At 41.3% G+C, this 26,710-nt stretch overlaps 2 protein-coding genes across 2 annotated transcripts in view; one reads left to right on the plus strand and one right to left on the minus strand.

The window, feature by feature from the left end:
• Positions 1-9,632, plus strand: part of CRYBG3 (crystallin beta-gamma domain containing 3) — a 69,612-nt gene extending 59,980 nt beyond the window's left edge. The window contains exons 19-22 of the mRNA XM_053455832.1: positions 7,097-7,220; positions 7,809-7,967; positions 9,020-9,179; positions 9,392-9,632. Of these exons, the coding sequence (XP_053311807.1) occupies positions 7,097-7,220; positions 7,809-7,967; positions 9,020-9,179; positions 9,392-9,480 (532 nt within the window). The 3' untranslated portion in view covers positions 9,481-9,632. The remainder of the gene's footprint in view (positions 1-7,096; positions 7,221-7,808; positions 7,968-9,019; positions 9,180-9,391) is intronic.
• Positions 9,633-14,677: 5,045 nt separating this feature from the next.
• Positions 14,678-25,534, minus strand: RIOX2 (ribosomal oxygenase 2). The gene is made up of 10 exons (XM_053456799.1): positions 25,475-25,534; positions 23,911-24,342; positions 23,114-23,233; positions 20,789-20,917; positions 20,005-20,108; positions 18,590-18,692; positions 17,865-18,057; positions 17,211-17,299; positions 16,103-16,195; positions 14,678-15,235 (listed from the first exon to the last, which is right to left on the minus strand). The coding sequence occupies exons 2-10, from the start codon at positions 24,337-24,339 to the stop codon at positions 15,053-15,055; spliced, it is 1,443 nt and encodes a 480-aa protein (XP_053312774.1). The 5' UTR covers positions 24,340-24,342; positions 25,475-25,534; the 3' UTR covers positions 14,678-15,052.
• Between the last annotated feature and the right edge of the window lie 1,176 nt (positions 25,535-26,710).

Here is a 26,710-nt window from a genome sequence, read left to right on the forward strand (position 1 = left end):
TTACAGATCCAGCTGTTTTTGTGAATAATGAATAGTCCTTTGTCTGATAAATAATCATCTTTACAGCCCTTTTTAAAATTGAGAAATGTGAGTAAAAACTGCCATCTGGAATTGTTCTAAATAAAAAAATAACTCCATTTACTGGAATGGCTCTTCTCAGCATTGGTAAAATGAGAAGACGATTAAGTTAAAATCCCTTGCTGTTCATTTACACGTGTGTCTCATTGTATCCCGGCTGCTTTATAGGGTGAGATGTTGTTTTTTTCCTTCCTTTTTGGTTTTGAACAATAGTATAAGACTGTCTGAGAAATCTAGCGGGGTTATTTGTCGATCTGGCCGTTCCGTGTGATTCTGGCAGCATTAGCAGCATAATCAGAGTTAAAAAGGACTTTGTGTTTTGGGATGAAATTTTAATATAATAATAACTTTCTGTGCCAGAATTTACTTTTAAACTGCCCTGATGTTCCAAATGCCACCCAGAATGTATATTAGTCTTTAATGGCTCTGTGTCTCTCTAAAGTCTTTCATTTATTGGGTGACTCTGACATCCGCTGATCAGCAGCAGTGGGAACACACACATTTATACATGGGATCCCAGTGCATGTGCCACTTTTTTGTCTATTATACAAGTAGGGTCCCAAATTTGACTGTTTTCTAAAGGGCACCCTTACTGTATATTTAACATGCTGCCGAGTCATTTTGTGCCTGGAATTCAATGCACTTTACTGCATGAAAATCAGTGCAGGCATTCTTTAGTTATTGAAGTTAGAATATAAGTATTTCTGTTTTATTTAACTCCTCCCTTTGCCGCCTCTACTGAAGACAGGAAGCATTCATGTGTACACTTCTTCCACATGCGCAGCAGAACTCCCATTCTAGTCAAAGGGTGCAGAGCTTCCAGTGAAATCCTTGGGGGTGGCAGCTGCCAGTTACATGTATGCTATCTGAACTCTGGTGTTTTCCAAACTGCTTACCCCCATGGACTTAAGCGGGGGCTCAGCTCTCATTGCAATAATACCGAGCGTGTGCAAAAAAAAAAAAAAATTGCCCATTAAAGGGAATTTGATAATTAATACACATGGCAGGGTACTGAAGGGGCCGAAAATGAAATAACTGTTTATTAAGTTTGCGCCGACACATATATGTATTTTGTATGCTCAATCTAATAATTTAACTGAAAGCCATTCTTCTTGCATGTTCCAATTCATCAAGTGAAGTGTTATTCGTTAGTAATTATATTTTAAGTAGTAGTATTTCTACAGTTTTGCCAAGTTCATAATTTCAAAGACAGACATTCAGGCTTCTAAATTATTTTCCAGTACATAAAATGAAAGTGTTTCTTATAAAGAAATAGGTATTTAATAACCCTCTGCTTGATATCTCATTAGTGTGGGCCACTGCTGTCCATTTGCATAGCTCATTTTCCCCTTTTGTCCAACCAGGTTTGGTTCTATGTCTTTTTTTGTTTGTGAGTGTCGTTGTTTTGGACAGATTTCGTTTAAATGTTAAATTTACAGAAGCTGAGATTAGAGGCTGCCTGTGGCAAAGCCAGCATTATTTGATTAATTTAATTCCCTGAATTTCACTTTCCTTCTCCTGCATCCACTTCACAAAGGCTGCATAAACCAATCAACAACAACGAGTTAATTAGCAATGGAGTCGAGATAACTTAATGTTATGGAATGATCACGCAGAGCCTGAGAACATGAAGTTAGAATTCCTTTCCGAGTGGTATAGCTGGGTATTTGAGAAGTACATATTTCTTCTAATATGTCAATTAGGGGTGAAGTTAGGGTTAGTGGCACCTGGGTGCATTATGCCCTACACCCTCTCTAACACCATATACTTACACACACTCCCCTTCCCCTATTATCCACGCATGTTACATGACCCCGCTGAGCACCCCTGCATTTCATGGGTTTATTTCATGTTCTGCTTTAAATCGCATAGTGAGGTCTGTGAGCCGACTTGCCCATCTCTTCATATGTAAGGTTACATTCCAACAAATTATGTTTTGTAATTATATTGTTTACAGAAATTTGCATGTTTTCCCATCTTCTAAAGATGATGGTGTTTTCTCCGTTTTAAAATGACGACTCCCAGTGTTTGAAATGAACCGGATTGTGAAATGACAGGTGCAGGTGTGGCGTTTGAACACACCTCTGTTTGCTCATTCTTCTGCGTGTCACTCACTGGGATTACTTTCTGGGCATTTCTTGCATTTTCTAACATTTCCACTTGACAGGGAAAAAAACGGTCTATTTCATTCAGAATTTCAGTCTATGTAGGAAAGGACTTCATTAGCATTGCCATAAAGTATCAGCTCAGTGTGGTGTTTATAGCAGCTAAAGTCACTCTAAATATCGCATGACTGACATTTGTGTCGCAGTTGGCGGGAGGCCTTAAACGTTGTTCCAATTTAACCTTTAAATTCACCAAAGCTGCTGGGAGGAGATAAATACTTTGTTTTTCTTGTTGTTTTTGCTCCACACATTTAACCGTTTGGTTGAGCTGGGAGGATGGGCTGTTAACATTTGAATAAAACCCCTATGAGTAAATAAATCATTTATATGACTAAAGTAATTTCTGGCATTTTAAATACCATGGACAGCAACTCCCATAATACTCTGTTTGCAGTTACCCAATGGAGCTGGGTTCTTAGAAGTTAAAAATATTGTATTATAAGTCCAGCCGTGCTTTATATGTTGTAGTCTGTAGTTTTAGGAACGTTTTTCACTTAGGTCAGGCCAGAAGAGGGGTTTGTGAGACAATACCTTCCAATGGCCCACTGATAAGAATGGTGGTCTCAGGTATGTGAGAGCTGTGTGGTCTACCAAGGAAACTGATGTGAAAACCTGGGCAAGGGGAGAGAGGTGAAAGCAAAGGTAGAGAGACGTAGAAAGGATGTAAGGCTAGTATTAAACATGCAGTGGGGTGTTAGGGAAAGATACAAAGAGAATAAGAATAACCTATTACCCATGGGGAAAGGTATCAAACATAACCTCAAAACTGGGTTTCATTGGTTAATGAGGTGCCAAAGCACATGTTTTGTTTGCCCTACAGCGGTGTCACTAGGGTTGGTGTCACTCAGTGTGGTGAGTCATGGTGTCGCCCCCATGGACTTACTCCAGTACCTGACCACACGCACACACATACATAATCATACACACAGTTACACACGTACATGAACACACAGTTACATAGTCGTGCATCCACACATACTCAGTCCGTGCATGTGTGGGGAAAAAAACATGTCACCCGAGGACAGCAGCTTTGGGTGTCACTAACGCCCCTGCTGATGGTGTCACCCAGTGTGGTCCTCACCCCCCTAGTGACCCCACTGCCCTAGACACAGGGCTAGTCGTCGGATTTCTCTAGTGCTTTAGGAGAACTATGTTTCAAACACCCCTTCCGGCATTCACTTTCCAGTGAATATAGGAAGAACGTCATGGCAGCACACCCTACTGGGCCCTGGGCAGCCACCTAGTTTGCCTATGGCCCCAACAGACCTAAAATTGCAAAGTAAAAGTTTTCTGACTTGGCATGCTGAATGCATAACAGCGTAGGCACTTGATAAATATGGCTCATACCTGAGAGCGACCCTGCACATCATACATCGCTCACTGCAGCAGGCAGCATGCGCAGAATCCGGACATACCTGCTCTGCTGGAGACACGATGGTGCTGGAGGCAAAGAGGTAATTAAAACATACCCGGAGTGGGTTATTTTAACAAAGAATGCTCCGATGTGATGATAGAGATAGCATTTTTCAAGTGTTGGAAAAGGGTGAATGATATCCTGTAATAGCTCAAAATGGATGTTAAGACTTGTGCTAAAGGCACAATGTTTAATTGCGTTAATTCCTTTGGTTAACATACTTATGGTAGACACTGTATGGTTCTGCTACAATGTAAGGAACCTTTATGGTCTGAGCAGCACAGGACAGTAACGCACCCTGTACCTTGGATATATGAAGAGACTAGAATAGCTCTAGAATAAAACATACAGCTCAGGTGATGTGACCTCTGTGTACAGTATCGCCCCTTGCGGTATTGTGCAATCTTTCCTTGTGTGTTATCAATTCTGCACATGCCACTATTTATCTCTGACCATGACAAATATCGTGCATGTGCATGTGACCTTAACAATAGTCATTTGTGTTCAGTTTAATTTCCTAAGTATGTATAATTCAGAACACGGGCAGAACAAGACAGTAGCGGCCCAGGGAGAGCTATTTGCACCTTGGCACCTATGTCAGTATGGGCGAGACATGCATAGAGGGACATCTCTAAATATTGCCAAGCCTTTTTTTTTCTTTGGCATGTGGTGAAGCCACTATGAAAACATTGTTGGGAGATATCGATGACCATAATTATGGATATATAATATAAAAGAGTAAAAGGGGCTTGGCTTTTGGTGAATGTCCATAGTCTGCAACCTGCGTTCACAAAATCCAAATTGTTTGTAACACCTGCAGTCCCATTGGGTATACCGTATATATTTGGCTTTATGTAGAGGTCTGAGCTTTAACTCGTACAGCATACAGAAAACAATGTTGCTTCGCCGCCTTCCCAGTCCTTTATCAACTGTAAATGTCTGCTCCACTAAACAGTAAATACATTATTCAAATTCAGTGTTTTTGTTTTGCGTTTGTCATCTGGAAATAATGGTAGTGGTAGTCACACTTTTTGTGCTAATTAAACCATTGGGTGAAATACTGCTAAGTGTTCAGTTAACATTGTATGTATCCAAGGTCAGCAGAGAGCCAGTGAGCGGAAAATGCTGGCTGTGCTGGGGAGGAATTAGATGTACTGCTATTTATGATTATTACTCACAAGGGATTCAATTGAAGGATAAATGAGCAACAGAAGATACAGCGTAACGTGGAGAGGGGTTGATCAGTCGGGACACACTCTCCTCCACAGGGTATTCTGTGCACGTCACGTGTCTTGGTACAGGGACCTTGAACTTGAGGGATATCACCATTAATAAAACACACCACAATTATTATAAATGAAAGCAATTTGTCATAATGAACATATCATTAAAAAATTCTGCAACAGACAAATAATTTTATTTAATCCCACCCATGTCATTAAGAAAATAAATTAATTCACAATGTATATACTAGTGTGTGTATGTGTTTCTATATTATATAAATAATATACATTTTCAGCAACTTCACCTTGTTAGTGAGTTTGGCTGTTCCTCACCCAGTTTAATTCCTCCTACTCAACCATTAACTGAAAGAGAAACAGCTGTAAAGGAGGAATTAAACTGGGTGAGGAACAGCCAAACTCACTAACAAGGTGAGGTTGCTAAGGATGTGAAAAGTCATACACCATGGCAAGACTGAGAACAGCAACAAGACACAAGGTAGTTATACCGCATCAGCAAGGTCTCTCCCAGGGAGAAATGTCAAGGGAGATGTTTTCAGATGTTCTGGCCAAGCTCTTTCTAAGTAAGCACAGACAAACTGATAATGTTGAGGGCCGTAGACCGTGGTCGGAAACAGTTGAGATGATGAAAGACACATCATCCTTTCCTGCCTCCTCAATCGAAAGATGTCCAGCGGCATCATCAGCTCAGCATTGTCAGAAAACAGTGGGACGCTGGTATACCCATCTACTTTCCTGAGAAGTATGGTCAGAAGAGGTCTTCATGGAAGACTTGCAGCCAAAAAGCCATAAGTCCAACGTGGAAACAAGGCCAAGCGACTCAACTATTTTTGAAAGCACAGGAAATGGGGTGCAGAAAATGTCAGCAGGTGCTCTGTACTGATGAGTCAAATTGTGAAATATTTGGCTGTAGCAGAAGTCACTTTGTTTGTGGAACGGCTGAAAGTGGTACAAGAATGAATGTTTGCAGGCAACAGTAAAGCATGGTAAAGGTTCCTTGCAAGTTTGGGGCTACATTTTCTGCAAATGGAGTTGGTGATTTGGTCAGAATTAATGGTTTTCTCAATCCTGAGAAGTACTGAAGCACAGATACTCATCCATCATGGAGCCATCAGATTGACCCCACATCTGTTGTGCAGCATAACAACGACCCCATACATACAGCCAAAGTAATTAAGAACTCTCTTCAGCGTACAGAAGAATAAGGAGTCCTGGAAGTGATGGTATGACCCCACAGAGACCTGATCTCAACATCATCGAGTCTGTCTGTGATTACATGAAGAGAGATAAGCAACTGAGGCTGCCTAAATCCCCAGAAGAACCGTGGTTAGTTCTCCAAGATGTTTGAAACAATCTACCTGCCAAGTTCCTTAAAGGACTGTGTGCCAGTATACCTTAACACATTAATGCTGTTTTACAGGAAAAGGGTGGTCACGCCAAATATTGGTTTGATTTAGATTTTTCTTCTGTTCGCTCATTTTGCATTTTGTTAAATGATAAAAAATAAACTATTAACATGTCTATTTACTTTACAGCATTACTTCACATCTGCACAGTACTGCATATCATACATTACAAATAAGTCACATTATTAAAGATGCACGTTGTAGTCCCAAATGGGAGAAAGTCAAAAGATTGCCAAAGAAAATAAAACATTTTTAATGGTTTGTAGATATGATTTCTCCATTACCTAGGAATGAAAGAAAGAGCCAAGGTCTGTTTCCTATTTACGATTTCATGTAACAAGGAACAGTTGTAAACTAAAATCTATATTTAGATTTTTGGAACAATTACCAGCGAAATGGGGGTTAGGCCTAAAAAAGAGGTGCAATCTTTGAAAAGGGGTCCTGCCGATTCTGTCGATAGGGTCCTGCCTTACTTGATGTTAAGTGCCAAAAAATACTTTTTAACTATACTTTGTTCATAAAACAAACAAAAGAAGCTAACTTATCCTGTATGAGATATGGGCTTGCTGCTCTGTTCAACTTGAAATCAAATGAAACACCAAGTATGAATTGTTTCAACAACTAGCTTTGAACCTCTTATTAAGTATGTGGTGAAGATACATAAGAGAATCCACTTGTAAGAATCCACTTCAAAGTTTTCTTCCACTTTCTTATAATAAGGAGTGTTTGACCTGTCTGCCTGTTGGTGTGCCTAACACGGCATGTTCTCTGCATTTCTATCTCTGTATCCAGGTGGATCGTTTTTGAAGGAGCCAATTTCTTAGGAAGACAGATGCTATTAGAAGTCGGCCAGATCTCCAACTGGACAGATTACAGTGGCTGGAGAGCCATTGGTTCGCTCCGACCATTGAAACAGGTAAAGATACCTAGCGTCTATGCAGATAATAAATCTTCGATACACTTATGGCTGTCTTCACCTATGAATGTTCATTGTCGAGGTCCACGTGGCTGTCAGAGACTGGACACTATCTGATTAATAATATAATACATGGACACCACACCGTCTTGGACAACAATGACCTGGACAAACATTTTTGTTTATAATTGTAGTTTTTATGTGTTTTACAGAGCCCTGATACAATTTGTTGCCCCTATGCCCAGTAGAATAAACACAAATAGACACTTGTAATTGTTAATAAAATCTAATGTTGACGTTTTTAGCAACAAAGGCCAAAGGGTCTTCAAGCCACGTGGAGAGCCTGCAAGGGGCCAAAACAAGTATTATAAGGGTGTGCATGACGACCAGCGGCATCTTCCTCTGGATCTGGGGACTAAGCATTTACCTTGTGTTACATAGTTCCATCCGTCTCCGAGGAAGAGCACAACTGCCCTTACACACTACGTATTTAACGCATAGGAACCTCGCATGAAATCAGTCTTTAAATAATCCTAGAACTGTGTTTCCAACGTTGTAACATTTTATGTTTTTATTTTTGCTCTTCAGCCTGCAGTATATTTCAGAGTTAAGAATCGACTCAAAGACAAATACCTAACAGTCACAGGAAAACTGACAGATACAAGAGCTACGTTTGTCTGTGTGTCTGCCAGGAACGGGCAAAGCACTCAGATCTGGTATTTCTGCCGGGGACTGCTGAAATCCAAGGTAAATCCTGTCAGACCTGCCAAGCAACATAATACCACAAAATGAACACTTTATTCCATGCCTGCTCCTTCATTTTAGGCCGCACAGCGAGTTTATTACACCCAATTGTCTGAACTGATTGGCCATATAAAACAAGCTTTCATGGTTTAGTTTACAAATAAGTCTTGTTAAGCATATCCTACGGTATCAGCTGAATTACTCGTCGGTCTGCGCTGGGCCGGTATTACACAAACCAAAGTACTGCTTGACACAGATATTGATCAAGGTGGTTCCCTTGTGCACTAAATAATTTCACATGCTTCAGATCTAATCTAAAGGCTTGAAGTACATGGGGAAGCTTGAAGTTCCGTTCTATGTTCTATACAATTTGGAGGTTCAGTTCGGAGTCTTTGGTCAAAGTTGATACCTTTTATTGGGCCTTGTAAAGTCAAGGAGGCATTCAATCTGAGGAAGACATCTCCAAGGTCCTCCTCAGCTTATGTGACTTCATGTGTTCTTCTGTAATGGCCCAATGAGACATATCTGTGCCGACTACAGATTCCACCTTTTCTTGAACTAATACCCATTTACTTGCAATGGTTCGCCACAACAGAACCAGGGAACCCGAGTTTGAAGTTTACATCCGCACTATTCTTGTTTGACATCTATGTCACAATTTTAAATACTACAATAATTTATTCACTAAAGAGAGAGTTGTGCTTCAGCCACTTGTCTTCATTAAATGTTATGAAGAGCCAACCCCAGTGAGCTTCTGCAGCAGGAAGAGCTTGGCTGGTCTTGTATGTATTAAACCAGACCTTACTCATTGAATTATGCTTAATGCAGGGCCAGCTCAGACCTTCTAGCTGGAAAAGTTTGCTAATGTTGTCCCTTCAAAAAGACTCTTGATGTATAGGTAGTGTGGAAATGCTTAAAACATGAATCACTTATTCGTATCCATTTTACAGGGCCAACTCTTCATTTAGTGAATAAACCCCATTGTCTATATGCAGGGATTTCTTCTTTTCTGTTTAGTGACTTGTTATTGATTTAGTTACTTGTTTTATTTCCAGGCAAATCATTCATGCTTAGATGTCATAGGAGGTAAAAACCTGCCTGGATCAAAAGTGTCTCTATGGACTGAAAATGGACAACCCAGACAGAAATGGAGGATCAACAAAGACGGAACAATTACATCATATATAAGTGATGACCTCGTTCTAGATGTGAAAGGTAAGATCTGTGGAGATATTTTTGGAATATGTTTATCTCTCACAGTGCATATTAAACAATATTAAGTACAACCTAATATCGTATCAAGTTGGGGGACATACTATTTAATCCTCTGTGTCGACTGAACACCTTTAATAGATAAAGAAAGCAAACTTTAAATAACTCTAACAGCAGACGTTACTTCTCTTTATTTGTTGTTATTTTTTTATTAGGAGGCAATTTCTACGATCAAAATTACGCAGTGATGAACAGGGTCCAAGAAGATGAAGCCACCCAGAAATGGGACATTGAAATACTGTGAAGGGGGAGATGGCAAGGGGAACACTATGACCTTCATGTCTTATGGAAATAATTGAAATTACTCTGTGGAAAAAGAAAACTACTGAAGTCATATCCCACTGGATTGAAATTTAATAAACCTGCCTGGCGGACGCCCAAGGCGATGGATTTAAATTTGCCTAGACATGCGTTTTTCTACGTGCTCAAACCAAAGAGGCAAAAACCGAATCTGTTGGTTTTAGCTGCCACTATCCGTCCGCGTACCGTGCCAGGGAACTGTCAGGTGTTATCTTTGTTTTATTAGCATAGTCTGTTGAGTTCATCTGCTCAGCGGGCCTGGCAATTCAAATAGTCGTGTTTTGGAAAGGGCTGAGACTCGGCTAAGTTCCTGGTTGTGGTATGTGTCACCTCCTATTTTAACATCTGAACACGGAGTATCTAGAGAGCACACACCACAACAATACAATGATGAACTCATAATATGAGATCGCGATCATCACATATTGTTACGTTGTTGTCCTCGAGGTGTTCTGCATTAACTGTGCTTTCTAGAATATTAAGCCCTAGGAGATCTGTTGATTCATTCTTTCTGCTATGATCACCTAAAATAACGCTGAAACTTTTAGGAAGCTTTTTCAGTTTCTATGGCAACAACATATAAGTGCCTTCTATTTTGTCATGACAGCTGAGCATTTGCAGGAACGTTTTAGAAGATTAAAGAATTAATTCTGGGAAGGGTTTGGAACGATTTTTGCTGCATTTAGTTTTAAAAGCGTTAAATTCGGCAGACAATGTGTGTTTTGTACAGAACAGAAAACCCCATCTGATACAAAAAAATCATACTGGGCATGTAGCTAACATCAAATGGATTCATTATTTTTGTTGTTCATCTGATTTGTACCTCTTTCTGATGACTGTTTACCGATATATTTCCAGAACTGTATGAGGTCAGGGCTTACCGGTAGGTGAATGGGAAATGTATTCAATGCATATATCTCGGCCACAATTTTGGTCTTCACTTCTTGTGAATTTTATGGATGTAGTATATATATATATATGTACTGTATATTTAAATCTATATTTATATAATAAAAAACCTGGATATAATGTATGTGTGTACATATGTAAACTTGGATTCAGCTTTTGGCTCACACTTGGTTTATAAACCCAAAGAATGAATATGTATGTGCATATAAGGGCTGTATAACTTGTGAGGTCTCAAACCCTGTTACTTACATATACATACATTTGATGAATTAGGAAAACAAGAGGAACTGGAACATTAAATGTACTACTACTTGTACAGAGCATAAGCTATTTTTTTTCTTTATTCAACATGTTTTCTTGTTACAGATATTGTGTGTGTGTGTGTGTGTGTGTGGGGAATGAAGAATGTTCTGCATTAAGCATGAATTATTTGCCCACCTGCCCGTTCATTCACATATTCATACGATAGCTTCAATCTGCATGGATTTTTTTTGCAGTGAAATTGTTAAATTAGCTATGATAGCAATAAAGGGGAAACTTAAACGGCTCAGATGTTTTTGGACCTTGTGAGGTTCCTGTAGATGTCAGATATTGAGTTAGTGTAAAGGAAACAACATGCAGTAACGTTTAGAAAATCTGGAACACATCTTCAGAGCTCTTTTGGATATTATTGTATGAGAGACAGGAAGCAGCTGAATGGTAATCGTGTCTGCGAATTCCGGGCTTCTGCTCAGAATATTTCCAGCTATGAAAAACGTGACTTTGTAGTTCATGGCTGGATGTACCGACTATAATTACTCTTAAATTTCAGTGAAGTCAGTCACTGCCTTATATTATATTGTATATATTATACAGCGGCCCCTTGTGCTAAGATGGCACATTTCCTATTACGCTGTTCGGCGGTACCAGTGCCTTGCATTAGTTCGGCTGCAACATCCATAACTATACCCTGATATCTAGTCGTGTGAATTGGTGAGTGTAAGTAAATATTGCTCATTTTCGTGAGAATCATTGGCTGGTTGGGGTTATCCACTGATCTCTATTGACCAGCCCAGGGGGGGTATAATAAGAGAGAGGGACAGACTACATAACCCGGAACACCAAATATAATGCCTATTATTTCCAGCCTGTCCTAGAGTTTGTCTTCCACCTTTTCTCTATATGTAAATAATAGCTTTTAATAATAACCCTGGGTGTAATGCTGCCTCAATATGGTCTATAAACACTATTGGTGTCCTTGGCAGTAACATCTGCTCTGGTGTACTCATAGTGATTCTGAGTGAGTCTAGTAGCGTATATAAGTTAAAATAATACCAAAGAGACTTATTTGGCTCAGAGCTTCATCACAAAAAAAAAACTCAGTGTTTGAGCCCTCTGGGGGTTGTAGTCCAGTTACCCTACAGTAATGGCTGCCAAGCAATTCCTTTGGGTAAATTAACAGGGGGGGAGGATTTAGTATTATTATAACCGCATTATTTTTCTTTAGGGAGTTTTATAATACCTGGACCATTAGTGTGTCTTGAGGACTGGGTTGGGTATCACTCGAGCATTATCGGAGAGTCCTGCATTTTGGAAATAACACCCTACCGCAACATTTGATAATATGAAGAATGAATACCTAATATTTCATGTACATTTCTAAACAAGCTTGTAAATTAATAGAGCCAAATGTTTTATAAAGTCTATAGAGGTTCAAAAAGCAACTGTAAAATATTTTGCTTTCTTTGAAACATGGATAAAAGTCCCAGTCTTTTTGTATGGAATATACATATACACACACAAACACACACTAGTATAAATAGCCTACCTCTGCTGTAAATTGAATGTATCAGCTCTTTTGTTGGTGACGGTCAGTGACGACTTGCTAAAGGATGTATAATGTGTATATTGTGTGATGTTATACCGGTCATTTCTAAATAAAAAGAACGATAAGTTTTAATGTACTCCGATGTTTTGTTTTATCCCATAAGTTAACCTACACACTTATGAGTCGGTAGGAGAGCTGAAATATATATATATATATATATATATATATGTATATATACTGTTGTAAACAATAGAGTGTTCACCCAGGCAGAACATACAGATGAACGGACTTTATTAGCATTGCCGTAAAGAATCCGCTCTGTGTCGTGTTTGAGCCGGGCAGATGCTAAAGTAGAGTTCGGTGGAACGCACAGCAGCGGGCCCTGACCACATCGGTCATCCCGAGAGAAAAGCCGCCTATCTAGCACTTCCACCTTTATGTACAAAATGTACCGATCTAGGCCTGTTGCACACAAAACCAGAGATCATTTCGGATTCACCCCTTCTCCGCAATCGTCCAAAGAGTAAAACTGAACACACGTTGTATACGAGTATTTATCTGATGTCTCTGCTGCTATGACCAGGTCATTACATTACTGAAACACCAAAGACAGCACTTCATGTCTCTTAGCAAAGCAATATTCATTGCATATACCTCGATGTAACACAATATAACACTAGTCATAACGGCAATGACAACTCCACAAGTGCACACACCTGCCAGAGATCCATTCAATTAACACCAGCAATGTGCTCAAAACGGCAAATAACCAGACCGGGGAAAAGAATACAAGCTGCTAGAAATGATTTAATTAAAATGTTAATGCAATCGGCCCGGAACACAATTCACCAAAAAAGCTCACTGGGGTTGGTCATTATAAACATAAAGTCACCCCCCCACACACACACTTTAGTAAATAACCCCCAGAGTGTTGGGTGCTGCTCTGAACTGAAGCATTGGGGTCATAACATTCACTGGGTCACCAGCAGCATTTCTCAGGTACGGATCAGTTATAGGCTCTATGTGTGTTCGCAGGTTGTTCACTCTCCAGCCTGGCTAGAAATTGTTACCTGAAGACATATGGAATCCAGTTAAACCTGAATATGCTGGCAACCATCCACATTGAAGCAGACCCACGATATCTCACAACGTCTACGGTGAAAAATACCATTCAAATTTAATGGGGGGGGGCTTTGAACCTTGGAGCCAAGCAGTGTTCACGACCGTATAACCAACGTGTGCTGGGCGTAGATGTATTGATTAGGAGAAACACGTGTTGAAAACGTGACAAATAGTCCCAGAACGGTAGCAGCATGAGCTCTTTTTTCAAACTAATTGCCTCCCTTGACTGGCATATAAGGTCACATTTATACACGTATCAATTAAATGGGTCAGAATTGCTGAATTTAATATTCATTTATACACTAAATTCTCACAACACACATTCCACTTAAGTTTTATCTACCTGGCTCGATCCGCTCAGGTGATCAACCTACATACAAGCCAGACTTAATAGAGACAAATAACAATGAGGCCTGCCCTTTCAAGAAAACAGCGGAGAATGAATACATTATTTAAAATGTAAAATAGAAAGAATTGGTTGTGCCTTTTAATCTCTCCAGCTCCATATTCGCGATAAACCAGTTCTGTGGGAGCTTCCAGGGCGTTGTGTGTGCGGAGAGCTTACGGTCTGCAGACGCTGCGCCAAGCTTAAAACTAACAAAAAGAATACAACAAATTCTACATTAATGGCTGCCGAGGCCTGTGCTCACATTCAGCACAGGCCTCGGCCCTTCGCCAACGTGCGCCATACAGCGCTGATATCTGCTTAAACCAGGCTAAAGTCCAGCTACAATTACTAAGCCTCTCTTCCTCAGCAACCGCATGCTTATAACTTCTTTCTCCAGGAATATTATATAAAACATTATGTTATATGGTTATAAGAGCAGTCATCTTATTGAAGTATAAAATAACTTATTAAAATTATCTAGCGTGTGCGCATTGAGCGTAACGGGCATAAAACTCACATGCTGAGAACGGGAAGTTACGACAACTGCTCCCTGGCGTGTAACATTCATACGGGTTATTCACAATCGTGAAACAGTATCACCTGCGTGTAGGAAAGACCGAGCCGCAGATTACTGCAACCTGGATCCATCTATTAATATTTTACATACATTACCACAGCCTGTAGCTCTACAAAACCCAAATGGCTCGAGTCACTGAGCCGGTCCCCACATGCTCTCATTTTAACTCATAGTAAGGAGGAAAGTGGAATAGGTGGAATGTTCTTCTCTATTTGAACCATGCTGAATCTGCTAAAATGTGGCGCAAATCATACAAAAACTAATTTCCCTTTTCTGAACTCACTTGCCACCCCCTGAATTAATAACATCCCACCAAAAAAAAGTGAATCAAACCGCAATGGGGAGGAATAATCATTTAAAAGAATCCTGGATGGCTGCCATTACTGATACACAGTATTCATAATGCTTGTAAATTCAATATTTAAAACATGGCTGCTGCGTATCCCCAATTACAAAACACCAGATTTGAGAACTGACAGTTAATTCACTTTAAACACTAATAAAAAAGGCACATTTTGTGTATTTTACCAAAAAGGCGATGTTTCAGTCATGTAATCACAATTTTATAAATATAGTTACATATTTACTATAATGATAAAAAGTTAAGGCACTTATTTCAGAAAAACATTTTTTGCTTGATGGAGCCGAAGTGTTTTTTTTTCCCCACCCCAATCAGGGATAGCAGCCAAGACTAAGGAGGTGGTTTCCGTGACTCAATCCGTGGACGGTTCCTCTGCCGGGATAACTGCGACAAGACCTTCAGCCCAAAGAGACACCGCCAGATTTTCTTTGTCGTGGTCACTGACCAGGGATAAGTCTTTAACGCGCATGTGACCGGCTGCCCAGATTTCTCGTAAGGCGGTCGTATACGACAGAGGGAACCGCAGGCCGCTGACCTGGGGAAAGTGAGAAAGATTTAGCCCATTCTGTAGAACAGCCGCTAACGTCATCTCCCCAATTCCAAACGGGTGACCCTGCTGGTCAGGACTGCATCCCTTTGCACAGACATGGGTTAAACAGAATGAAACCCAATTTAAGTGAATAAGCCCTGCTCCTGAAACTGCACTTCTTACAGAAGGAATTACTGACATTGTTGGCGAGGCAACACTCCCCTCTGCCGGCTACCGATTACAGGCGAGGGCAGCCGTCGGTCCCTTCCAGCGGCATAGATCAGGTGCAGCAGGCAGAACCAGCTCCTCTTAAAAGACAGAGAATGCAGGCCAGCTCGTAAAACACGGATATTTCCCCCGCGGGAGAGATATTTTTCTTACTCTTACATGCACTCGGGGAATTCTGCAAACATATATTGGCTGACGAATATAAAACAATGACAACAGGATGATACATGCTGTGTTTCTCCTGCCTGCCTTTCAAGATGCAGTCCCGCTTGGTGCTAAAGTTTGTACAAAGCATAAAGCAATGTCAGTCCTTCCTTATTTACTGGGCATATATAATGTCTGTCAGCATGTTGCTAATCCGTCGGTCGCCACAGGCGTGTGCACCCATCTCATACTGTAAAAGTTCAGTGAGAAGTAGCTCTACATGTAAACACAAATGGCAATTCGGCTGTATGAGTTAACCAGGCGTTTTCTCAGTGAGGGTACACATACGGATATATTTGACCATTATATATAACTTATCAAAGCAACAGGTGTGTTGGAGCATCACATATTACATACTATACATACATCAGAGATGTAGGATAGTATTTTTGATGACCCGGTACTAATTGCAGTATGCAATAATTTACATTAAATACGTACAGGACGAGAATCCTCTTGAATTTCCATCATGTGTGTTCCCCGCTCGTTCTTAAGTGAATGGTATACATAGACCATTAATTCCGAGGCCGTGTCCTTAAATAAAAGAGGAAGTAAAAGTTTTGGTAAACCCAGCACAATTGGACAGTTTTCCTCCTCAAGGACAGCTGACGGGCCGCCGGTTCCCTCCAAGTAACGGACAGAGACAGATCTGTGGGTACGAGGCTGCAAATGCGGTTTACAACCATATGGTGAAACGTGCAAATGTGTATCAGAGAATCGGCTGAAATGCTTTGCTTTGGGCAACAGAGTATAACCTAGATTTTGGGCCAGTTGTTCTTAAACACAGCTCATGGGTCAAACACTATAGACACCGTAATGTATTTAAAACACAATACTAAAGTTATAATATATTTTAACTTGAAAGCCAAAGGGATCTGAAATCATTTGCGAAACTTGCCCAAAGTCTTAGAAAATAGCCCCCTCTAGTGTCCATACGTTCCCCTACAACTCTAAATCTTTAAGTGCCCTAAAGCCAGTCTATTCCCAACACGAAGTCATGCCAAATTCTATACGCTTTACACACAATCTGCTGTTCTGCAGTTAGAAGAGATAAGAATGTCCAGGAATATACCTTTTATTCCCTACACTGACTTCCTTTACCATTTATTTCACACGCCCGGTATCACAAGGAGACGCAGCGTTTATGTCCGTCTCGGGCGATGTATTACCCCAGTCATTACGAAAAGTAATCCGTGCTCTGGGCCAGCTTCAGACAAGCCAGAAACCCACTTAGCTAATCATTTAGAAAATCGGGTACATATATTACAGAGAGAGAGGGGTACAGAGAGAACGCCAAATATATGTATATCATCACATTTATATAATCGTGATGGAAAGTGGGACAGAAAAGCCGAGTAGAACCATACATTTTATGTGCGGAATATGTAGAATTGCTCATGAACTCTCATTAGGGTAAACACTTAGGGTTAAGGGAAAAAGAAGAGCATTTATAGATATATTTTGGTACAAAAAAAATATCCAAATAGGCGTCCAAATCACATTTTTTATAACGTATAATCACGTGTTTTTATAACCCACGCGTACTCACCGAAGTTTTGGGAACATTATCTACACTGATGGCCGTGTGATCCGGGTACCGAAGTTTGATTAAACTGTCAAGCTTTGGTGGAGCAGCCACTAGACAAATACAAGAAAACATTTAGAATCAAAAACTGTATAATACTCACATAAGACATAACTCCGCGTGTATATATTAATATGACATGTATGGCTGTGTGTACCCACAATCCTTTCCACCATGTCATACAATGTTTTGTGTAGACAGCATCATGGTGAGCCTGCACTGACACTTTAGCATTTATATATACACTTGGCAGCCATTTTGCCAGCACAATGTATATTTAAAGTGTCACCATCACGTCTATGGATATGGTGACTTTATACTAAGTAGATTCAGGGCTGTACTAATAAATTGTGGCAAATTACAATTCATCACTGTGTTCAAACCATTTGGCCCATGAATTTGGCCTAGTCCCCACATGCTCGGCCAAAATCCAAGGACACACTTTGGACATTTTCTCTAAACTTAGCAAGAGTACATAGATCCCCCTGAATCTCAGGGCCCGGTCCACCCAAACTATCCTAAATGAAACCCCACTGTGATTACCGATTGTATTATTTCAAACAATACCAGAATGTTTCCCTTAGTGATTAACTGGAAATATAGATTTACAGAACAAACCTGCATTTCCTGCAACCGTATTGTCTTCGTCTGCCAGAATCTGGGATCCGGCTTCTGGGAACGGAGGCAATCTGCTGCCCATGAAGTCCTGGATCATGCCACATGACCGTATCTCCTCGTGGGTTCCCAGTCTACTGACCAAGCTGGAGAGAACCACACGCAGGTGATCTATAGCATGGGATGAATTAACTTGCTGAACCAAACAAAATAGATACAGTGAAAGTAAGTGAAACCTTGCCTTCTTTAGCGTTACCAATACAAAAACATTGTTCTGAATCCGTGTTTAATATACCAAAAAGTGTAATTTGAGTATATTTATTTTTTTAGAAAAATTAAAAATGTTACATGCTTAGTTTATGATCATTTCTGACCAGAATCTGCCATTTTATTTTTTTTAGCCAAGGGTACCGCCGTCATTGCAGGACATGAGGTGAGATCCAGAGTCTCCATCATTTTGGCTCAACCTTTTAATGTCCTTCCCCCCACAGCCTAAAGGAGATTCAGAGGAGCCGAATCCCCACCCCCGAGGAGAACCACTGACATCTACAAGAGCACATTACAGACCGATATGCATACAAACATTAAGTCAAACCTGTGGAAAGTGATGGCCACACGTACACAAAACGTGCAGTGTATACATTAAGAAAAACACAACATGACAGACACTGGCCAGAGAGCATAAGCTTCCTAAACCCTGGAAGATCTTTCTTCTTTCAACCACGTACCATTAACTGACGCCGTGGGATGCCGCGCCTCAGTTCAATATCATCCTTCGCTGCATCAAACAGAATGCCAGGGAGCACATCTTGCAAGTAGTCGGCCCACGAGCTGGGGAGGAAGAGGAGACGCATGGATGATAAATCAGGCAAACGGGAGCCATAAAAAGCAGGGAGATTAAACTGCATGGGTTCTGTAATATGTCATTTCGTGTACACCTCTGCTGCTCCCTTGTGTAGTTTCGTATCGCATCATACTGTACAAAGAATATATGTGTCCTAAGGAGCGCAGCGCACTCCCCTAATGGAAATCCCAAGCGGCTACGGACTAGGTCAGTATGAAAACACCATCAAAACGGAAGGATAATCCCGCTTAGAAGAGCTACGGCAGCTCTGGACCAAATGTTGGTTGAGGATGACCACCTTTTTTGAACCAGGCCAAGAAAGATCGAGAAGATAACGAATGATCTCTATGACCTCATTGAGTCACAATTGATGATTTAATTAAATATAACATTTAACAGCAGATTACTGAGCTGAATTGCAAAGACCAGCTTCACAATTTTTAAATAGTGGAGACATCAGAAGTAAACACTAACACGGATAACCAAATATCAAAAGAAAGGTTAACGTGCGAACAGTTTGACAGAATCACATACTGTAAGATTTCTCTATGGAACACCAAGTCGCCCTGAAACCTCGTAAAACAGACGGACAGTCTGTGTACAGAATTTCTTTTTTACTCTTTTACTAATTCAGGTTTTAAACGACGACAGTAAACTTGGATTGCACATGGCACGGCTGAGAAGGAGACGCTGGTCACGATGTCCAGACAATTAACACCATTCTTCAAATACGCCTTATGTATCACTAGGCGTCTGGCAGGTAGAGCAGAAAAGACTTGTTATAGCATTCAAGGGATCTCTGATATTTTCATAGGAGTTCCCTAGAAATACAAACGCTGCCAAAAACACGGCTGATGCTTATTCAGTAGGATTTTATTGCTATAACTTACTCCAAGCTCAAATTTCCAGCATGCAGAAATCTGAGCTTAGTCCCCATTATAAATCACCCCTGGTGTATCGTAACAAGCATTGTATATATGACGCCATGTCGCTCATTGTGTCTCTGTAAATATTCATATTAAAGGAGAATACTGCGTTGCGGATTTATCAGAGAGGAGACAGGGAGAGGTGCAGCTTTCACGTAGCACATTAAAAATTGTGTCTGCTCCTTCCATCCTTCGGCTTTCAGCAACCTAGAGGAAGAGCAGCTTGGGAGGTTGGCGCACGTACAGATCACATCAATCTAAATGAACACATTAGACAGAACCAGCAGGTGCGACTGAATGAGTTCTCTGAAAACGCATGAATTTACATAATGAACGTGGGAAACGTTCCATAATGTAAGTGCAGTGTCCTTACTTGTTCTGGTAGGTGCTGATGGTCACATGAGTGGAATGTGATGACCCAGCAAGGGTGTGAGCATGATGAATGACTCCTCTGGGGAAATATAGCAAATCCCCTGGCTTTAAAGAAAAGAAAAAAAAATGCAATGCGTGGATGGTTTACAGCTACACGGCGCATCAATCACCAAGCCCATCACTCGTTATGGCCGCGCCGTGCCACTCGCTCGCTTATAACCCACTGATAGAAAAGAAAAAGCCCTCTCAGCTCGAGCCACACAGGCAGGACTGGTTTCGGGTTTTCTATAACTTAGGTTGGTGTACGCTTTTTTGACTTTAAGGTCACCTATAGGAGGACTTTGTGTCACTTTATTCTTCCTTTTCAGTTCTTGTAACACACTGGCCAACATGTACGTTACAGGACAAAGTGGTCAGCGGTGAGGGCAATCAGTACAAACACTGTCCTGGTTTCCATGCTGACTGCTGCGCAAAGACTGTTCTTTTGGGGTAATTCCCGATATTTCAAGGGACGTGGTCATTTTTTGTGGAATTTAGCCCTTGTTAGACAACAGGTGAGTCACACTGTAGCTATTCAAAGCTGTGTGTGTGTGTATATATATATATATATATATATATATATATATATATATATATATATATATATATATATATTATAATATCAATATATATATATTTATTCAAGAGCTCTTGCTTGAGCAGCTAGACACATAAGCCACACAAACAGTAACAATTAAAATGATGGTGCCAGGTATGTGACATGTCTCCAATACGAGGTCCTGTACCTTTAAAACGAAGCTGTGAGTCGGCTCCCCAATTCTGTCTTCTGTCTCCACAGCGTACTCTCTAGCCAGGGCCACAGTGGGGCCGTACAACCTCCAGTGTTTCTCTCCCTCCAGCTGAAGAATAAAAACCTGGAAATAGGGCAACAATTTGATCAATTCAACGAGATATACTGCTTACCAGCACAAAAACAATGCCTGCAACCAGCAAGCGACTCAATAATGGAATCAAGCAGCAGTGTTCCGGGGGCTTCTATATTCCGGCTGAGTGCTGCTCGGCCGAGCAGTAACTTGGCCTCAATACTCTGGTTACTTTTGATTTCAAATAATTACAGAATAACAATTAAACCATGTGCAGTAATAACTATTCTTTATTGTGTTTCCAGGGTAAAAAACAAGCAAGCGAGCTTAGAAAAACACATTTCTTCTCAAACGCCCCAACGGTAAATGCCAATTTATTCATACAAAGGCAACATCTGGCTGTAAATATGGCTGCTGAGAAACTCCGTGGTGTATATAAGTTATAATTGGGCTATGTGCTGCGCTGGATTAAAAACTAAAAGAAAAACCAAAGCAACCGGGGGAAGCGCATAAACACGTAGGATGCAAACAGATCCTCGCTAAGTAAATTCACACCATGTACCAGACACTAAACGACAGAGAACAAACCTCGCTGAAGACTAATGGGCTGAACACTAGTTAGTGATAATCAACACAAACTGCATGCCAATAATACAAGAAAACATTAATGTATAATAAATGAAACATTCGAACATATGCAGAAAAAAAATGACGTGATCCGTCCCTTTAAAAAGCTAGAAGGGGGCTTCCAAAGTTAGGGGGCCTCGCGGTGAGTATGATTGTTTCACATTGCCCATTTCTCTAGTGTAAGAATCTGATATTAAAAAAACCCCAAAGCACAGTATTCAGGCATTCAACGTGTATTAATATTACTGCACGCCGTGTGTTGGGGCATGTAGACCAGATCATTATCATGTCAACTACACTTCAGACTTTATACCGTTTTGTATCCCCTTCTGATTGGTATTATAAAAACAGATTAGGAAACCAAAAAGAACTCAGAATAGAAATTACACCCCATGAAGGAACCGCGGACTATTAAAAGAAGATTTTACAGAATCATTTGTCTGCATTTCAGATGACGAGGTAATTTTTACAGAAGTGCTCCGGTCTTACATTTCAGTTTATGACGCGTGAGCTACATCTGAGTGGTTAAACACAACTTCATAAAGCAACAGAACTGAGTGGGTTTTTGGAGAACAGACCCTTTGAAGGGTGTGAAGAAAACAAACATTTGGTGCCACATACACATCGAAGACAATATCCGACTAAGTACATATCAGCAAACACTGCCGACCGGGTGCCTCGGATAAGACAGGAATGGGATCAGGCCCATCTAGCCTGACCATTTTTACTCATGTAGAACCTCAAACATTGATCAGCCCTGTGTCTTATCATAGATTCAAGGTAGCTTTATGCCTATACCATATATATATTTAAATTCCCACACTGAAATAAGATCTACCACTTCTACTGGGAGGCTATTCTGCTTATACAGAAGCACAGATGTTACTTCTTGTTCTAACAGTTCCCCTCTATTGAAAGAAGCTTCCCTCCTGGTACTTTGGCAAATTTCTTTTCCATCTGATCACCCCCCACCCCTTTAACACTGGTGATTTTATTACTTAACCCAGGTGGATACAGGGCTGTTCTACAGCTAGAGGGAGAAGGGGCCTAAAAGCTGCTTCAGGACTTTCAAAAGCCCCTGCTTGGCATGTCTTGCATGTTAGGAGAGAGGCTACAATGTATGTTAACAGGTGGTGTTATGCTGCCCTCTAGTGTCAACCCGGAGTACCGATTCCCTTTGCCGACGTCAGCTGAGTGATTTAATACAGCGTCAGAGTCTTTAGATATCTACCGTACCTGCAAACTATAAATGCCTGGAAAAGCAGGAATATTGGTAACTATGGTTATTGCATCATTTACTAAGAGCATTTACTGTGCAATTACTACAGCAACCAAGAGATTGTTCATGATGACCGCACCATGCCCCACCAGAAAAGCCTTTTTATACATAATGCCTTAAACTGGGGTAGTACAGGAAAAAGGGGCAAAAATAAAGGGGGAAAAATGCACACAAGTATTTTTTTTCTATGCAAGTAATTAGTGTTTAGTAAGACAAGCCCTTTAACAGCATAGAGTTTGCTTCCATCATTATATAATAACTCAGAATATACGTATATCTGCTAGGTATTCAGTCCAAGATGTTTATAACACTCAGTCTCTCTCGTTAAAAGATATTCTTACCTCGACGTCGTCATAGTGGGCAGGAAGGCCCTGCGAGTCTGGAGGCGTAATATATACATTGCTGCCGACCAGCGTGCCAAAGAAACATTCCAGCTTCTCCATAATGCGCCACAAAGTGTCCTGCAACAAAAGACCAAGCGTTCCAAACAACGGTCAGAAAACTACGCTAGCGTAATAATCGTTTGTAAAAGAAAAAATACTTATTCAACGGCAAATCTGGACCTCGAGTATTACAAGAACGGAATTCAAGATACAAAAGACTGCGACAAAGTATTTAGCGATCCAGTGCCCAAAATTGTATTTTCTGCTTTTAATGTCTATATAGAAATGTTACTGCACAGAAACACACAACTTGACAGCGGATAAAAAACCTTTTGGCTTCTGGTGATTCCTAATGTAAAGACTCTTTGTGGCTCAGTTTGTCTTTTTTAATTCTGAGCTCCCTTCCTTTCACCTACGTCTGTAAAAACTGAACATTTCTTTCTGTGTATATGTGGGGAGACATACACATTAGTCGCTGCTGCTATGTGTATAAGTGAGCCACTGATTACTATGTAAAGGTCTTGCACATGCTCAGTAAGACTCCCAATGATGTCACTGAAGCACCGAATAGCACGTATATTAGCAAAACATTGATGCTCACACAGCTGCCTCTGCTCCTATTAGAATGGGAGATGTACTGAGCATGTGCAAAGAGCATACGGAGATATGCTCCCTGTTTTCAGTAGAGGGAGCTGGGCGGGAGTTAAATGAGACACAGGCCTTTGGCTGATTTTTTGTTTTATATAACCACTTACATTAAATCTCTGAGGCTGGTGGAACTGTATAGTTGCTTTTCCGCTGCCAAAGTCTTTCATAAGATGAAGGTAACTTGCTTTTCCGTGTCTGGCCACGGCGATTTTCTTCCCATTCCGGCATTTGCAAATGTTTACGTCCCTTCCGTAGGACAAGCCTTTGCCGGCGACGCGCTTTAACTGTGACAGAGTGAACAGGGACTGGTAAAAGGCGGCGGTCACAGGGTCATCTCGCTGGATCAGCAGAGGTTTCTTCTCCCAGTATTCGTTGAAGAATTCATCGGTTTTTATCGGCGAGATTAAGCTTTCAAAAAGGCTCTCCGGGGTTGAGAAGTTAAAAGGCGGTTCTGGGGCCCCTGCAAGATTCCGGGGACACTTCGGAGGCGTGGCCTCGGTATTCTCTAAATCAAGACGATTGGCTCTCTTCGCCATCTTCTACAGAGACAAAAAATAATAACTGTGTAACAAAATAAATAAAAAGGGAGCGTAATGGACAGTTACGAGTCTTAAATAAATGACCTTTCCAGAAAGTCCACGACTGACAACCCATCCCAGCAGTTTTACGCGACATTAATCTTTTGATTTGATGTGTGAAAAGAATCCGGCATGTCTGCTCCTTCACACTTACGCTGTTCCAGTATTACATGTCGTTTGACATGTAAAGAGTTTAAGATCACACATCACACATGCCATCCGCTCTTCTGCTTGGGTACCAACTTCGGCATAGAGGAGAGACTTTCCATCACAACTTACTGACTTCATTATACAATAAGGGCCAGCACCAGTATGATCCTGCAGGACCTGAGGTTGCCCTGTCAAATGTATAGTTCAAACCAGTAGAGGGGCAGATAATGCTGATCAACACTGCATATCACTTGGGATTCTTACTGAATTCCGGATGATCTCATTACAGGAGCGAGTCGTCAGCGAACACCAAAACTGCTCATTCTCAACGGAGGCACCAGCTTAAGTACACATTAAACATTTGTATAAACCGAAGCAGGAGCATAATTGGCAAAAGGAAACATATGGATTTATCGACAACCGCATGGGCTACGTAACACATTTATTTCCATTTGTTATATTTTTGATATGGTCAAAGGTGGAAACCTAGAAAAAAGCTAATATTCCCCCATGACAATGTAGGCAGATTTGTCACAAGAATAAACTTTTAGCCCATTATCTCCAATAGGTGCACTCGGTCAATACACTCCTCATGGCAGCTTCACACGCTACATACATGACCATTAGCCAATGACACAGTGTCACACAGCCACTCATCTGTAAAGCAGAAGATAATTTTAAGGTGTACTAATGGCTGGCGTGTTGGGGATGACCTGGGCAACCTAATCCCTGAATCTATATATCGTATATTCTGTACAGCCACTCTCAAGCCAATCACAGATCAGCAGAAACCGTCTGCAAATAAACGACACGCAATCCGTGAATGGGAAACTCTCATACCGCACATGGCTTTATTAGCGCTGCTTTGGGTGCCAAACACCCCGTTATGTATCGCTATTCTAATAAGGACCGCGTTAGACGCAGCAACTCCCTCCGTTCTCACCTCAGCAGCGCCTACCTGCCGGTCACTGACCCCAGCGCTACAATCCACACCACGTGGAGACACGGCTTCTCCCGGCATGCACTGCGGCGTTTACAATTACGGAGGAAACGAGAGACAGCGTCCTAGTCACACTTCTACTGAACGAGGGCGACACCTAGCGGCTCCAAGCTGAAACGGCAAGAATACTAACGGTTCATTCCCCAAAATAGGAGAGTAACCCTTTTATCACCAAACCCCTCTTAGCTATATAGATTCTGTTGATGTTTTTTCCAGTAAAAGTAGGACTTTAATTTTAAACCATATATAAACCTGTAAAGATTTAAAGATAGACCTGTTTCATATCCAGAGGTCCCAATTCCATGAGTTTCCCAGAAATGCGGTTGTTTCTCCTGATTCCCCGACACACACAAGAATATCTCTACCTACTCCGCCAGCCTCTTCCGCGTCCCTGTCTCCTTTTTCTGCCTCTTCTTGTCCTTCTTTCTTTGCCCTTTTCTACCCGGGATCAGCTATGTTAAGCAGGCCTCCTGGAGTGATTCCTTTAAAGGGTAGAGCCTCCACTCACACCCCATGATTGGAGGAACAGGGGAGAGGCTGTCCCTGTGGTGTAAATACTCCAAGAAGCCGGAATAATGCGTTCCCGTTGATGTCAGGCGGTCCTTTGATGTCAGTGGGTGTTCCTGCTGACATCACGGGAAACAGCCCCATTTAAAGGGGAAAGGGACGGGAAGCGGGGCATGTCATGACCCCACTCCTGCGACCCAGAGTTTTCGGGTGTTGACCCAGAGAAGCGCTGCTTCAGCCAGAGATCTCCAGGCCAATCCCAGAGAGTTCCCAGGTATGGCGATTTGCGGAGAAACACTGTCTGGAGCTGATACTGGAGAGAAGTGGACGGATAAAGAAGACAAATGCATGTGCCTAGTTTTTTTTGGGGCTTACTTGGGACATTGGAGGACTGAGGTTGATCAATTTCGCCATGTCATGGGTGCTCCATGGAACACGTGACCTTGTACCTCTTTAGTGTAAGTGCCTGATTTGCATACCAGGGAACTCTGCGGGTCGCGGGAGTGGGGTCTTGACACGCCCCTCTCCCCAGGCCATTTTTTCCCTTAAATGGGGGTGTTTCCCATCAACGTCAGCAGGACCGCCCTGACGAGGTCAATGTGCAGTCCTGGCCGCGTCCCGCAAGGGAAGGCTCCGTGTAGCCGGAGCTGAGAAGTTCCCAGGTATGCTGAT

The sequence above is a fragment of the Spea bombifrons genome, chromosome 2 (assembly GCF_027358695.1).
Source record: "Spea bombifrons isolate aSpeBom1 chromosome 2, aSpeBom1.2.pri, whole genome shotgun sequence".
NCBI classification, from domain to species: domain Eukaryota; kingdom Metazoa; phylum Chordata; class Amphibia; order Anura; family Pelobatidae; genus Spea; species Spea bombifrons.